This window comes from Python bivittatus, unplaced genomic scaffold (assembly GCF_059951505.1).
Source record: "Python bivittatus isolate LINGU-HERP-01145 unplaced genomic scaffold, Pbiv_v1 ctg000370_np1212, whole genome shotgun sequence".
Taxonomy (NCBI): domain Eukaryota; kingdom Metazoa; phylum Chordata; class Lepidosauria; order Squamata; family Pythonidae; genus Python; species Python bivittatus.
This window is the reverse complement of record NW_028277062.1, coordinates 4,050,075-4,064,463: the sequence shown is the minus strand read 5'-3', so window position 1 is coordinate 4,064,463 and position 14,389 is coordinate 4,050,075. Positions and strand designations below refer to the sequence as shown.

The window sequence follows — 14,389 nt, the reverse complement described above, 5'->3', positions numbered from 1 at the left end:
TCAAACCTTCTACAGGGAATTGCACTCACCAACCAGTGACTCTATGCTCAAGGGAGTAAGAAAAGTGACTTGGTGCTCCGTGGTGTTATGGGGAGGGGTGTGAGGGTGGAAGTCATGTAAGCCCTCATACACAGGGGAGTGACGTAATGTCTGTACATCTCTGAGGGTCTAAGGGAAGGTGCATTGCATACACCCCATTCTGACATCCTGTATATCTCTTCCTGCAACCACCAGGTGCCAGAACGTGGGTAGCTCCTAAAGGTAATGCAGAGTCATCTTCGGTGCAAGGCTCTTAGACTGAGTTCAATTTCCAGCAGAGAGTTTGAACCCCATAGAATAAGTCTCCCACGTGCACAATATCAGTAGGAGGATGCAATAAAGATTATGCCACACTATACTGGTGTTTAACCCCACCCCAACTTTTCCCAATATGTATTCCCCCCTTGTCCCTTTTATGAAGTGTTCCACACTGCTGACATTTGGAAGTAAGTTCTCTTTGCCTTGTTAGCCACGGAGCTCTTCTTCCAGTTTTGTAGGTGAAGGCCCTGCTTGAGCTTTCGGCTCTCTTCCCCCACTCGACCCCACCCCACCCCTACCCCCTGTAACTGGAAAAGACAGGGACAAACCCAGTAGTGGGTCTGCGGTCCACAAGACCCTTGGCATACAGGTCCATAACCGTGGCCCCCAAATCTTCCCTTTCTTCCTCATCTTCCCACAGGTCCCCAGAGTGGCAGCAGATGACCCACCAAGAGCGGCAGTGCAGGATGGTGGTGAGTCCTGGTAGGGCCACGGCTGCCCTCGGTCCCATCAGCAGCTCGTCCACTCGGTGGCAGCAGCCCCATCAGGGCTCTCCTGCCCACCTCTCCAAAGCACGCTGTGCCCCGTGGCCCAAAGCTCTGGGGGAGCGTGCACAGGGAGGAAAGATGCCTCGGTGACCTGAGGAAGGGACTGAAGCCCCACCTTGGCAGAACGGCTTCCTCCTCCAGCCTGGCCCGCCGGCCTTCTGTCTCTCTGCGAGGGTGCACTCTGAGGGCTTCAACACCCATTTCACAGGCATTGTTATTTGCTGGCGGGTGAACACTGCGTGGTGGAGCTGCCGGCAAAGTTGGGTTGAGTCTTTGCAATTTGGGAAGCGGGACCCCTCCAATGGGCACGCCGGTGGGTGTTTAAATCACTGAAATATGTCCCCAGCGAGAGGAAGTACAATCGAAATAAGGAAAATTTGCAAACATTTGAAAATCCACGACTGAATTGTTTTTTTAATGACGTGATCTCTGAAAGCAACTGCTCAGCTCTTGGCTTTGCTGGGGGACACAATTCCTTCCAAAGGTTTGAGGTAGCGCTGTGGGGGGGGGGCTTTGGGTGACAAGGGACCCTCTTCCTCTCCTGCTTTTAGTTTCTCTCCGAGGCCCCGAGGGTGCAGGATTTGACCTCAGTCTCCCTGCAACAGAAGGACACGTGGCAATTGCAGGGATTCAGCACGGGAGGAGGGGGCTACAACTTCCCCGTGGGTTTTGAACTCTTCTGCCATCTTGAGTCCATGCTGAGGTTGGGGCGGGGGGCACTGGCAAGGCGGCTGCAGGGCCAGAGGTGGTGGGGATTCAGACTGGGAGACCACTGAGTCAGAGAAGCCCCCAGGGTGACTTTGGGTTGTCGCACTGGCACAGCCCATCCTATCCCAAGGGGTGGTTATGGGGAAAAGGCGGAGGGCTGCTCTTCACTCTCAACCGCTGCTGGAGAAGACGGGGGACATAAAGCAAGGGATTCATCATTGACCCCGGCCTCCCCCAACTCAAGCGCGGCCCTGGCAGAGCCTCCCCAACCCCCCCCCCCCCACAGCATCCCTCACGCTCTACTGCCGCTGCCTCCACTTCCTGCTTAACGGTCCACGCGTCTTGGGGTTACGACAGCAACCGGGACTGCACTTTACAAACACATCGCCTAGAGATGGCAGCCCTGGTCCCAACTGCCACCCAACCCGTGGGCTCCCTGCATTCAGCACTGCAGGGCCTCTTGGCAAGCACTGGGTTCCACAGCAAGGGAGGCAGATCCAGCTGCTCCTCTTGAGGGGCTCCATCTGGACGGCATGATTATCCCTCGGGCTGAGCAGAGCCAAAACGGGCGCCTGCATCGCATTCCACAGCGAGTCACTGCTCCACCTGCATCAATTCCCACAGCCTCTTCCTCCGCGTGGCACTGACAGGTGGGCGCTATGCCCTGCTGCCCACCACCTTTGCCCCGGGCCAGCCGGGCAAGTTATTTCTGAGGATCTACAGAGGGCACCCTGCTCAACTGCGGTGAGCCTTGCCTACCTTCCCACAAGCCAGGGGGCTGAGCCACTTTGTCCCAGGACGCTGTTTGGGGGGGGGAATATGAATCCTAGGAGTGACGCTTTGGAGTTCCCCAGCATCAGGAGAGAGGTGCTCAGGCTGAGCCCGAACACCACCTCTCCCAAGCTGCAAAGTGGAAACACAGACATGCTGCCCTGAGCACAGGCAGCACCACGTTTCCTTCTTCCCTCCCCACTCAAAGAAATCAACCGCAGTGAGCCCCAGCTCCACCTTGCGGTTGCTGCACCTGGCCCCCCAGCTCATCAGCTCCGTCCAAGCCCTGAGGGCCGCAGGGCTGGCCCTCCCCAACTCCAGCAAGAAGCCCTACCGTGGACAGGCTGCAGAAGAGGGAGGGCGAGCCCCACAGTTTGGAAGATGCTGGGCACACACCCACGGTGGAGAAAGAGGAGGAAGTGGCTTTCAGCAGCCATCCTGTGGGAATGCAGAGCCTCCATAATCAGAGGCAGTGTCTCTGAATACAAAAGAAGCCAGCTGGCCTCAGACTGGCCTGTTTAGGACTCCCTGCAGACTCCCTTGTTATCCAGGGAGGGGGGCAGCCTCTGGGTGTGCTCTGAGTAGCTGACTGCCACTCTCTCCTCCCCACCTACCTTCTGGCCCTTCTTGGCACTCTGTCCTCCAGCCCCCCCCCCCGCCGCAAGTTTACTCAGCCCCTCCGCAGCCCCCTTGGCCCTGCAGGAGGCTGGGAATGAAAGTCTGTGTGTGCCCTGCTTCCTCCAGCCCGACATACACAAAGCCCCACCCCAGACATGGGCTGCAAAGGGGAAGTTGCCTGCTCCTGTCTTCCCAAGGCCACCTCCAGCCCCCAGTTCCACTCAAGGGCCGCTTTCTGCCACCGCTGGCCACACCAGCCCATCCGTATTGGGGTGACTGTCCTCCAGCCCCATCTGAACTGCCCCTGCTGTCCCCTTCCACACACCCCACGGTGCTAAGGGGAGAATCCCCCCTTCCCATCTTCACAACCCAACCTTCTCCAGGGCACCCCTTTTCCTTGCTCCCCCAGTGTGGGCCAGGCAGCAGCCACGCCAGTCCCCACAGGGGAGCCCTCCACCAGCAGTGCACAGGTGCTGCCCCTGGAGGGTGCCCCCCGGCCCGGCTGCCTCTCCGGCTCCCGTCCCGCTGGCCGTCCCTACCGGCTCTGACCTCCCCACCCTGGAAACAGGCAGGGATGTCCCTGAAGAGCGTACATGGCTCCCATTCTGGCGAAAGAAGGATCTCACCCCCAGCCACGGGCGGCAAAGCAGAGGAGAACGCGCTGGAGCAGTGTCTCTCAACCCTGGCAACTTTAGGAAATCTGGACTTCAGCTGAGGCTCAGACTTCTTGTTTGTTTCTCTCTTTCTTTATCATATTTGTATGGCCGCCCATCTCACACGAGGTGACTCTGGGCGGCGTACAACAATTAAAAAATAAATACATAAAAAGAATTGCACATAAAAAACTGTAAAAAGACACAAAACAGGAGGGGATGGAATTAATAAGGGAGCCGTCGTGAGATCTCACGTAACCAGGTCTTGAGGGACTTACGGAAGGTCGAGAGGGATGGGGCTAGTCTCACCTCTGGGGGGAGGAGGTTCCACGAGGCGGGCGCCACGGCAGAGAAGGCCCACCTCCTGGGACCCGCCAAATGGCATTCCCTGGCAGACGGGACCCGCAGTATGTCTTCTCTGCCAGATCTGATGGGACGGGCAGAGGTAATCGGGGAGAGGCGGTCCCTCAGGTAACCTGGCCCCATGCCACGAAGGGCTTTAAAGGTCAAAAACAGCACCTTGAATCGGACCCGGAAGCAAACTGGCAGCCAGTGCAGCTCGCGGAGCAGAGGTGTAACGAGTACCGCCCTAGGGGCGCACATAACTGCCCGCGCCACTGTATTTTGCACCAGTTGAAGCTTCCAGATACTCTTCAAGGGCAGCCCCATGTAGAGCACATTAAAGAAATCCAAACGGAGGTGGCCAGGGCATGAGCGACACAACATGAAGCTGTGCAAAGGCCCTCCTAGCCACGACTGCCACCTGCTCTTTGAGCAGGAGTCGTGGGTCCAGGAGGACCCCCAGATTGTGCACAGGGTCTGTCTGGGGCACTGCAACCCCATTCAGTACCAAAGATGCCATAACTCTAGCACCAGGAGGCCCCAAAACCCACAGCCACTCAGTCTTGCCAGGGTTCAGTTGAAGCCTGTTGTTCCCCATCCAGACCCCCACAGCCTCCAGGCACCGGGATAAAACATTCACAGCATTGCTTAATTTGCCATGGGCAGAGATGTATAATTGGGTATCATCAGCATACTGATGATACCTCACCCCATGGCGACGGATAAGCTCACCCAACAGCCTCACGTAGATGTTAAGTAGGAGGGGGGAGAGCACCAAACCCCGTGGCACCCCACATAAGAGGGGCCGAGGGCTGGATCTCTCCTCCCCAACCACCACCAACTGGAATCGGCCCTGGAGGAAGGAGGTGAACCAGTGCAACACCGTGCCGCCCACCCCCAGTCCTCTGAGCTGATCCAGGATACCATGGCCAATGGTATTGAAAGCCGCCAAGAGGTCAAGTAGGGCAAGGACGGATGCACAACCCCCATCCCGCCCTCGCCAGAGATCATCCAAGAGTGCGACCAATGCTGTTTCCGTCCCATACCCAGGCCTGAATCCCGACTGAAAGGGATCCAGATAATCCGCTTCATCCAAGGTCCTCTGAAGCTGTTGCGCAACCACCTTCCCCAAAAAGGGGAGGTCAGATACTGGATGAAAATTGTCCAGTATACTGGGGTCTAGCAATGGCCTCTTGAGGAGGGGGCAAACCAAGTTTCCAGAGGCATGGAGCCTGCTCTTTCCAGACGGATGGATTCCTTGGAAGGCTGCTTGATTCAGGCAACAGTATTTGCAGAGCTGCCGGGCAGAGGAGAAAAGGGCTAGGGGCCGCTAGCAGGAAATACCTTCCGGAGGACACACGGCAGCCACAAAATGATGGTCTCCTGCTCACCCCCACTCCCACCCCCACCTAATGCCTGCTTTGGGCTGCCAGCCTACCTGCAGAACCAGCTGCTTACAATTTCGGTCTGAGTTACACAGAAGCATTTCTGCCACAAACAAGAATGCAAATGTTCAGTATTTCAGAAAAATTTATTTGATGGTTTTTTGAAACTTGGAAATGAAGCTTTCAGACTTTGATTTTAAAACCTGTCCTAGTTTAAAACCAGACTTTGCTTTACAATTTTGCTAAACTGCAGCCCACAGTGTTCTGTTTATTTTTAATAAAATTAATCACAAGTTTTTGCAAGCACTTTCTGCTGATTTTGCTGAAAGAGCTTCTGCTTCTGTCATCCACTATGGTGCTGCTGCTGCTCCTGCTCCTGCTGCTGCTGCAAGCGCCAGAGCAAAGCCTCCCGAGACGGTTCGTGAACTCTCAACCCAGCTGGGAAGGCAGCAAGGGCAGCCTCAGTGAAGAGGCAGCAGCAGGGAGGCTCCTTGGGTGTCTGTGGCCTCTTCCTGCCCCCACCGGTCCCACTCCCTGGCATAGGAAACTGCTGTGGGGTCCCTTGGCGGCAGTCTTCCAGGGGTGCCCCTTAAACCTCAACCAGCTCCAGCTGCCACAGCAGAGGACATCTTCACACGGTCTCTTCAGCACCTCTGGCGGGAGGGGGTCATGCCCACGTTGCTGGTCCGGGAGACCAAAGTCCCTTTGCTTGGGCACAGAGAAAGAGCCTGTCGTTGCTGTGAAGGCAGGAGCTGCCCAAAGTGCCTGGTCTGGCCTCCTCTTCCCAAGGGTTCCACTGGGGCCACACTTCCCAACAGGGCCCAGGAATCACATTCCCCAGCAGCTGCCCCCACAGCCTTTGATCCTGGGGAACACAGAGTCATCCTGCCCAGCAGCCATGATTTCCATGCTTTTCAAAGATGCCCCCGGCAGCAGAGGCAGCCAAGGCAACAGGAAGGTAGCCCCCTCCCATGGGTCGGAATCACCAATGATGGGTGCAGAGGGGCAGAGGGGGTGTTCCCCCAAAACTGCAGGAAGCAGCTAAGCGTTTACACAGAGCTAAGGCACCTCCCTCCCTTTGCCAGGTGGTGGGACCAGCTTGGGCCACTCCCCCAGCATCAGGCTTGTGCCCAACGTCCCCAGCTGGCCTGCTTCCCGCGTACTCGTCAGCTGCTGAGGGTGACACCCAGCACTCAGCCCCTTCCCTCTTCTCACCAGCGGGCCTCAAAATCTCCAGCCCAGAGGACCTGCCCCTTGGCATGGCAGCAGGCAGTGGTCCATGCGTGGCACCCAGGGGCTGCTCCAATTCCTTCAAGGGAGCCCCATTCCAACCGCCCAGGTTCATCCCCTTCTCAGGAGGGGCTGCAGCTCCTGGCCCAAATTCAGGGAGATTCTCACTTCCCCATCTTCAGAGCTGCTCCCCTCTCCCTCCCTCCAGCTCTCCACTGCAGATCTCTCAGGACCAAACTCTTTCAAAGTGGGGTCTTGTCAGGGGCCACAAAGGTTACCGGAGAGATCCAGGAAGGCGAAGGAAACAGGCTCTTTGCAGGCCACCTCCTGATGTGGGGTTAGTGCAGACAGCAAAGCTGACCCCTGCCTGCCACATGAGCTGGCCACCATGGGACTCCCTGGCAAGCCTCGGCAGAGGACCCTCTGATCTTCTCCTCTGTTGTTTCCTCAGGAGCTCCACCCCGCCATCCAGCACCTTGTTTGGCCGGTGACCGGAACCCTCTGCCCCCCAAAGGCAGGGCTGGGCTGGTGACAAAAGGCAGACAGCATGGGATTGCGGTCTCATCTGGACAGGTGGAAAAAAAGGGCTGATTCCCTTCTTTCAACAAGGACAAATGTAAGGCGTTATACTGAATGGTGAAAAATATAGGGCACACCTCTGAGATGGGGGTTTCTTGGCCTGGAAACACTACATCTGCTCCCCTTGTGGCCTCCTGGGGGAGGAAAGCCAGCTGGTGCCTTTGAGGAGGCCCAGCGCCCACCTGTGCCATCCTCAGGGGCCCTTCTGCAGTACAGAGCAGCGAGACCCAGGCCTCCCTGGCAGTGGGAGGGCCCCTTGAAGAACAGCCTCAGGACACCGAGGAAAGGAAGGACCCGCTGGGAGCAGAACGCCCTGCCGAAAAGCAGGCTGATCCAGGCGAGTATGGGGGCGGGGGGGTGTGTGCAAGGGAAAGGTCCCGGAAGACTGGTGCGCCTCCACCTGGGCAGCAGGGAAAAGCCCCCCAAAGCGGAGAGAGAGAAAGGAAGACGCCACCGCCCTCCATTCCTGGGGCGGGAGACGCCAGAAACAGCGGCAGCAGCAGCTGAGCTCAGACGCGTCCCCGGGCTGGCGCTCGGCTCCGCCATTCGTGCGAAGCTGGAGGTTGCGCGAAGGTCAGCGGCTCGCTTGGACCCCTTCCCGCTGGGCTTAGGGCGACTGCCAGGGGAGGAGCAGCGGGCGCCGCCCTTCCCTACGCCGCCTCGCTGTCGCAGTCCCGATTCGTCCAGCGCTCCCCTCCGCAGCCGCCGTCGGAAACGCGCCCACCCGGAGCAGCGAAGCCGCGCCTCGCCTCGCCCTCGCCTCGCCGCTCGGGCGGCCGGGGCGGGGCCTCGCGGGGGAGGGGCTTGTCCCTCGGTGATAAGCTGCGCCTCCGGCCGGCGGCAACCTGTAGGTGCCCGCCCTGCCCCGTCGCGCTGGCCATGCGGCTCCAGTTCGCCCCGCTCCGTCTGCCGCTCCGGCGGCGCCTCCAAACGGCCGCCGTCCTCCAGTGGGTCTTCTCCTTCCTGGCGCTGGGTGAGGACGGGGCGGCGGCAGGGCAAGGGACCCCTCCGCCCAAGCGGCGGCAAGCACGGCTGTGTCCGCGGCCGAGCGGGGAGGCAGCGCTTGCCGGCGTACTGCCGAGTCCGCGGCAACGGGGCCGATCCTCCGCGAAGGGAAGCCGAGGCGGGTGCGGTCGGGGAGCTGGCGCTCGCGGGCCGGCTCGCGCTCCCAGGGGGCGGCTTCCCTCGCTCCGCGCGCGGCTGCCTTCCCAACTGGAGGGCCCCTTGCTCTCCAGCGGGGCGGGAGTAATCGTAGCGGCGTGCTCCTGAGCGCGTTTAGAGTGCTGAGCGGCCGTGCGGGCTGCTGGGGGCTCGCGGAGCGGAGGAAGTCACCCGGCTCTGCCTCTCTCCGCAGCCCAGTGCTGCCTGGCGCTTTACCTGTTGCTGCTGCTCGGGGAGGGCTGGTTGCTGGCGGTCGGCTACGCAGCCTGGCTGTACCTGGACTGGGAGACGCCGTGTCGCGGGGGGCGCCGCTCCGCCTGGGTCCGCGGCTGGGGCGTCTGGCGATGCTTCCGCGACTACTTCCCCATCACGGTGAGGAGAGGAGCGGGGAGGGGAGGCTCCCTGCGCTGGCGGGGGGGACGGGCCTCGCGGTGCAGCCTGCGCTTTCCCGGCGGGGGGCGCCGGCTCCGCCAACACCGCCCTTGCCAGCAAACTGCCCGGGGCTGGAAGCGGTGCTGGGAAAATCATCCGAGCGACGCGGGGTCGCTCTGCTGGAGAGGTTTTCCTTCTCTGCGTCATGGACGGCACTGCCTAAGCGGCGGCTCCGCCAGAGTCAAGCGGCGTTGCTCCATGGCTGGCCCGGCCCCCTGCCTCACCGCCCCAAATGCCGTCCCTTCCACGCCCCTCAGTCAGAAAGAGCTTGGTAGCCCTCTTCAGACTGACCCGTTTTAGTAAAAGGCTCGAGACCCTCGGTGCAACGGAGGGGCTAGAGCTCGGCAGCCTGTGTTGCAGAGCGGGGTGCCCTTCCGCCCCCGGACAGCCTAGCGGTTGGGAGCCTGGGCCGGGAGAAGGGGGGAGTGAGGCGGCGGGGCGGGCGGGGAGCTGGTGTCGCCCAGCGGCTGTGCCTGGTGAGGAAGGATCGGCCGCTGCGTCCTTCCCGGTAGGAGTCTGCCTTCTCTGCGCTCGGGGTTGCTCGGCTGAGCTGAAGGGGGTCCCCAGCGAAGGGGGTTAGCGTGAAAGGAGCCTAATAGGCAGACCGGGGACGAACGATAAACGGTGAAAATGTAATATAAAGTGATCCATTGACTTCATAACTTGGGAATCAATTACAGTAGAATAAAATGATCAGTCCCACGAAGCAGTTGAATTGTAGTTTAACTGACTAAAACAATTGAGTCACCCTGTTCTTCTGTGTTTTCTTTGGCTGTTGGTTTCCTTGTGAGTCTCCAATTAAAGTTGATGCTTCGTTTGTTTTGCAATACTTATAGATTGCCCTAGTCTATAAATAAGTACTGTTTTGTTTATAAATATTTTAAAACAAATAGTTACATCTCAGGGCCTACCAATTAAAAGTGACACTAACAGCCAGTGAAGATGCAGGCAACTGTGTTGCTGGATTGTTAAGCGAGCTCATTTGCCAATTTCCTTGGTCCTCTGCTTCTGCACCGGGTCTCGTAGATCTAGATGTCCTGTCTGTAACTACATCGTGAATGTGCTGTCTCCAAATGTTTCCCTGGCATGAAAATTCCTCCTGTCTGTTTGGCCGGATCAGGGTGCATTTGTTAATTGCAAGCCTATTCTGAACATTTTTTCTGTTTTTTTCCTAACATGTTCTCTTTCCCATAGTCTGAAGGGGTGCATTTGCTCTAAACAAAGGTAAATGTCATGGCTTTAATTGCTCGTTTTAACTGTGAGGAATTACAGGTGTGGTTTGGTTTTTTTTGTTTGTTTTTTTTATCTGCGCTCAGTCGTTACCGACTCTGCAGTGACTGCTTGGACGAGTCCTTGCAGTTTTCAAGGCAAGGTGTTTCGGAAGTGGTTTGCCAGTGCCTCCTTCCTAGAGCAGAGCCCGGCTGGCGAGCGCAGGAGGCAGGCTTTCCGTTGCTTTGCGCCCTTTTCGGGCGAGCGCAGTTTTTCGCGCTTACCGGCAACTGCTCCCAACTCCTTTTGCAAGGGAGGTAGTGCATCTGTGATTTCTTGTCCACTAAACCCTTCCGTCAACTTCAGTTGCATCCCACGTGCTCCTAGAGGGAGAACCCCAAGGTGGAGTCTTGGAAATAACCTTTGGGTGAAGCTCCCAGCAAGTATTTTGGGTCCCCACGGTTCATCTGTTTGAGGCTCGTTTGGATTCAGGCGGTGGCTTCCAGATCCTTTGTTTTCTGCATCCTTAAAGTGAGAGCTTGGTTCAGGCTTTGTCAGTAGGCCGTGTTCCCAGTCACCACCACCACCACCACCCACCCACGTGCCAAGATGAGTGGCTGCAAGAGCAGGCTGCTGGCCAAGACAGAAGTGGCGTTCTCCTTCCTGGGCAGCCGTGGGGCCTTGTTTTAGGGAGAAGCTTGGTACAGAAGCACCTGTGTTGTGCCGGGCCAAGGTCTCGGCAGCCTCCCTGCTCAGGAAGCCTCTTTCCCTACAGCCTTCTTGGCTTGGAAGAGTGCAGGCAGCCAGGGCAGATCTCCATGGGCCAAAGGCATGGACGGCTGCTGGGTCAGTCCGCAGCGCTTCGATTCCTGATCCATTAATACCTCAGTAATTGGAGCTCTCTTGTCTGGCTGGCTCTGCTTTTTCTCCCCTGGCAGCTGGTGAAGACATCAGAGCTGGACCCCTCCCGCAATTATCTCTTTGGCTTCCACCCCCACGGGGTCCTGGTGGCCGGCGCCTTCGGGAACTTCTGCACAGAGGCCACGGGGTTCTCCCAGCTCTTCCCGGGCCTCACCCCGCACCTCCTGATGCTGCCCTTCTGGTTCAAGGTCCCCTTCTTCCGAGACTACATCATGAGTGGGGGTGAGCTCTTTTGGGGGCATCTAGGCATGAAGAGCCCCTGGGCTGTGGGGCTGCTTGTCTGCTAGGCAGCGAGGAGGGCCAGGGCAGAGCCTCACTCTGAGCCCCTCTGCTCTTTTTGTTCTAGGACTGGTCTCTTCGGAAAAGGCCAGCGTGTCCTACCTCCTTGGACGTGAGGGGGGCGGGCAGGTGGCTGTCATTGCTGTGGGGGGCCCGCCTGAATCGCTGGATGCTCGCCCTGGGGCTCTGACCCTTCAGCTACGCAGCCGCAAAGGCTTCATCAAGATGGCCTTGCAACACGGGTGAGGGGCAGGGGCCTCTGGGGCCGGTGCAGAGGGCAGTACGGCCAGGCCAGGTGGGCATGGGCAGGAATGGCTTCGGCAAGCAGGGGTGACCTGTGTGCTGCGTGTCCACCCTCTGACGGAGGTTCCCCCTTCCTCCCCCTTCCAGCGCATCCTTGGTCCCGGTTTTCTCCTTCGGGGAGAACGAGCTCTTCAACCAGGTGTCCAATCCCCAGGGCTCCTTCATCCGCACGCTGCAGGAACGGCTTCAGAAGATCATGGGGCTGGCACTGCCCCTCTTCCACGCTCGGGGCGTTTTCCAATACAACTTCGGCCTGCTGCCCTTCCGGAGACCCATCTACACTGTTGGTGAGGGTGCTGCTGTGGTTGGCACCTGGACAGGGAGGGTGCCAGGGTGCTCGATCGTCAGGGAACTGCTTGGGTCTTGTACATCCCGGCTGTCCATAACAGAACAAACCCCTCGGGGGGCAGAGCCGCCCCCATCTTGGGCAAATGGCTGCGGCTGGCTGTCTCTCAGCACTTTCCCCCAGTTCTGCCAGCATGCCTCCCAGTTTGGAGGTCAGCCACACTGACCTCCCTCCAGCTGATGCAACGGCCAGCTGCTGGCGCTCAGCTCCTGGTCTGTGTGTTGCAACCCCCTCTGAGCCAGCAGCAGCCTTGAACTTTGGTCAAGAGGGGGCTGAAGACTGGCCTCCTCTCCCTGTTGCGATGCTGTGGGGCAGGGCTGCTAGAATGCTTGGCCGAGTGGAGACGGTGTGCTGATGTGGCTGGCGGTTTTCAACATTGCTCCTTGCCCTAACGCTTGTTCCCGTGGGGGTCAGGGACAGGGAACATCCCGGGCCACGTGGCGCTCTTTAGTGTTCCTCAGGATTCTGTGCTGACCTTGCCGGGGTGTTCTGGGGCTGAGGCTCTTATGCCCCACAGGGGAGCGGGTTCTTGCTGCTGCTGCTGCTGCCCCTCCCAAGGTGACCGTGCTCAATAGGTCTTCCCTGTGCAAGGGACGCTGGTGCCTCCCCAGAGCCTCTGAGGAAGGAGGGAGGGGGCTGCTGCTGCTGCTCTGGGGAGGAGGGAGCCTTGCAGCTGGTTCAGTCCACTTGGCTGCAGGAAGTCAGGCTCCCAGGATCTCTGCCACCCCTTAGCCCCACTTCCTGCTAAGGGGTGTCCTTGGTGCCTAAAAGGGAGCTGTCTGGGGGCTGTCGGAGCACTCATGTCTGGCCTGCTCCCCCTCCTCAGTGGGAGCTCCGATTCTGGTGCCCAGGACGCCCCATCCCTCTCCGGAAGCCATTGATGAGTTGCACGAGATGTACCTGGAGAAGCTCACCCGGCTCTTTGAGGAACACAAGGCCAAGTATGGGTTGCCCCAAGACAAGCACCTGACGCTGACCTAGGAGGGCCCCGAGGGCCAGGCCAGTGGGTGAAGGACAACGCCTGGGCTGGGCGAAAGGACTGTGCAGTCGCAGGAGGACCCAGCGCTACCTTTTAGGACAGCTTTCACCAAACAGATGCTGGATTAAAGCTTCCATCATTCTCAGCCAGTGTGAGCGTTGCGTCCAACCGCTGGCAAGGCCTTTGCGGAGCACTGCTGGACTCTCGACCACGCAGAGGCAACAGTGGTGACCCCAAAGCAGCTGGGGCGGGCAAACGCCTGCCTTAAAAGCAGCTTTGTTCTGGGGACTCTTCAGTAGGGGTTGGGGGGTTCCTGGGCTGTGATCCCCTCTGCTGCAGGCACGCAACTCTGGCATTTCCTTTGCAAAGAAATAAAGTGGAGCACTGAATGCTTTGCAGGGCAGAGGGAGTCCCGTGGGGCAGGAGCCCAGCCACCGCTGCCACCACCCCCACCGCTCTCCCCAACAGCCATTCGGCCTCCTTTCTTCCTGCAAGAACCGGTGGGGATCCAGAGGGGGACGCCAGGGGGAAGGGAGCGGGATGACCGGTGGCCTCTGACCTCCGGAGCGTTGAGGGAGGGGAATCCAGAGCTGCGGCTGGGAGTGGTGAACCTGGGCAGGTTTTGCATCCGGCGTTGGCTCTGACAGGTGGAGCTGGCAGCCATTCTGGTCAGACGGAGGCCAGCATCTGCAGAAGCTGTACGGAGGGGGGAGAGAAAAGCAAGGCTTCCCAGCCCAGGGAGAGCCAGTTGGGCCTCCGCGTCGAGATTTTCATGGGCCTGATTTGGGACGTGCTGCCACTGAAGATGAACCTCTGGAGCCCTCCCATCACCGAGCACAGGAGGACTGGCTGGGCTCCTGGCAGGCCTGCCTTGGGCATCTGACGGGGTGGCAGGAGAAGCGCTGCCTGCTGGGGCACGCCCCGAGAGGCAGCATGGGGAAGGAGTCATCGACGGAGCTCGGCCTCCTGGGCCTGTGCAAATGGGTCCCTGAGGTCTCTCCCTGCTGCCCAGCCAGGGGTCTCGCGCCCTGTGATCCTGGCTGGGCAGCAGGCCCACCCCCACAGCAGGGTACCCCAAGGCCTGCTAAAGCTGCTCACGCCTGCCCCTTTTCCCTGTTTCCAGGACCCTCCGCAGTAGGAGGAGAAGACCCCAGGCTGCAGGGAGGCTCAGTTAGGAAGCTCCTGCTTGTGCAGGAAAGGCTGGCCTCTGCGGTAGCCGCCTGTTGCCCAAGGAGGCCGGTCTCCCGTTTGGTCAGGCCACGTGCGTTGGAGGATCTGCTGAGGCCTGTGGGGTGCTTAACTGGCAAGGAGCTGCAGGATATAAAGGGGGGGAGGACAGCTGAGGGGCCTGGCAGGGTGGTGGGAAGGGAGGCATCTGAAGCGGAAACCAGGGGGGAAGGGCAGAATTTGCACTGGGAGCACAGGCAGAGGTGGTGATAGCAGCCCCCGGGTCTCCCCCCCGCCGCTCCAGCAGCACAGAACGGAATGGGGTGCTCACCCCTACAAAGGGAAATCCCCTCTGTGTGCTTGTGTGTGTGTGCACGTGGGCACCTGCACACACACACGCTTGCACGCCCTGAGGGTTCCCAGACTGAGATGGTCTCTGCTCAGCTCCCAGCAGGCCTCTG

The 14,389-nt window shown here is 59.4% G+C and overlaps 1 protein-coding gene and 1 long non-coding RNA gene across 2 annotated transcripts; both read left to right on the top strand.

Annotated features, from left to right (window-relative positions):
• Positions 1–6,777: 6,777 nt before the first annotated feature.
• On the top strand, positions 6,778–7,466 carry LOC112542333 (uncharacterized). The gene is made up of 3 exons (XR_015796475.1): positions 6,778–6,889; positions 7,004–7,168; positions 7,329–7,466. It is a non-coding gene; the product is annotated as an uncharacterized LOC112542333 (long non-coding RNA).
• Positions 7,467–7,838: 372 nt separating this feature from the next.
• On the top strand, positions 7,839–13,150 carry LOC103062657 (2-acylglycerol O-acyltransferase 2-B-like). Its single transcript, XM_088142339.1, has 6 exons — positions 7,839–8,104; positions 8,486–8,664; positions 10,872–11,076; positions 11,201–11,375; positions 11,524–11,723; positions 12,609–13,150. Exons 1-6 carry the CDS (start codon positions 8,011–8,013, stop codon positions 12,761–12,763), a joined length of 1,008 nt encoding a protein of 335 aa, XP_087998465.1. The 5' UTR covers positions 7,839–8,010; the 3' UTR covers positions 12,764–13,150.
• Positions 13,151–14,389: the final 1,239 nt, after the last annotated feature.

Bases quoted from the DNA above. Each gene is read 5' to 3' on its own strand.
- LOC103062657 (XM_088142339.1), top strand. From the start codon at position 8,011: ATGCGGCTCCAGTTCGCCCCGCTCCGTCTGCCGCTCCGGCGGCGCCTC. The intron at 8,105-8,485 runs GTGAGGACGGGG...CTCTCTCCGCAG, and splicing joins CTTCTCCTTCCTGGCGCTGG to CCCAGTGCTGCCTGGCGCTT. The intron at 11,077-11,200 runs GTGAGCTCTTTT...TTTTTGTTCTAG, and splicing joins AGACTACATCATGAGTGGGG to GACTGGTCTCTTCGGAAAAG.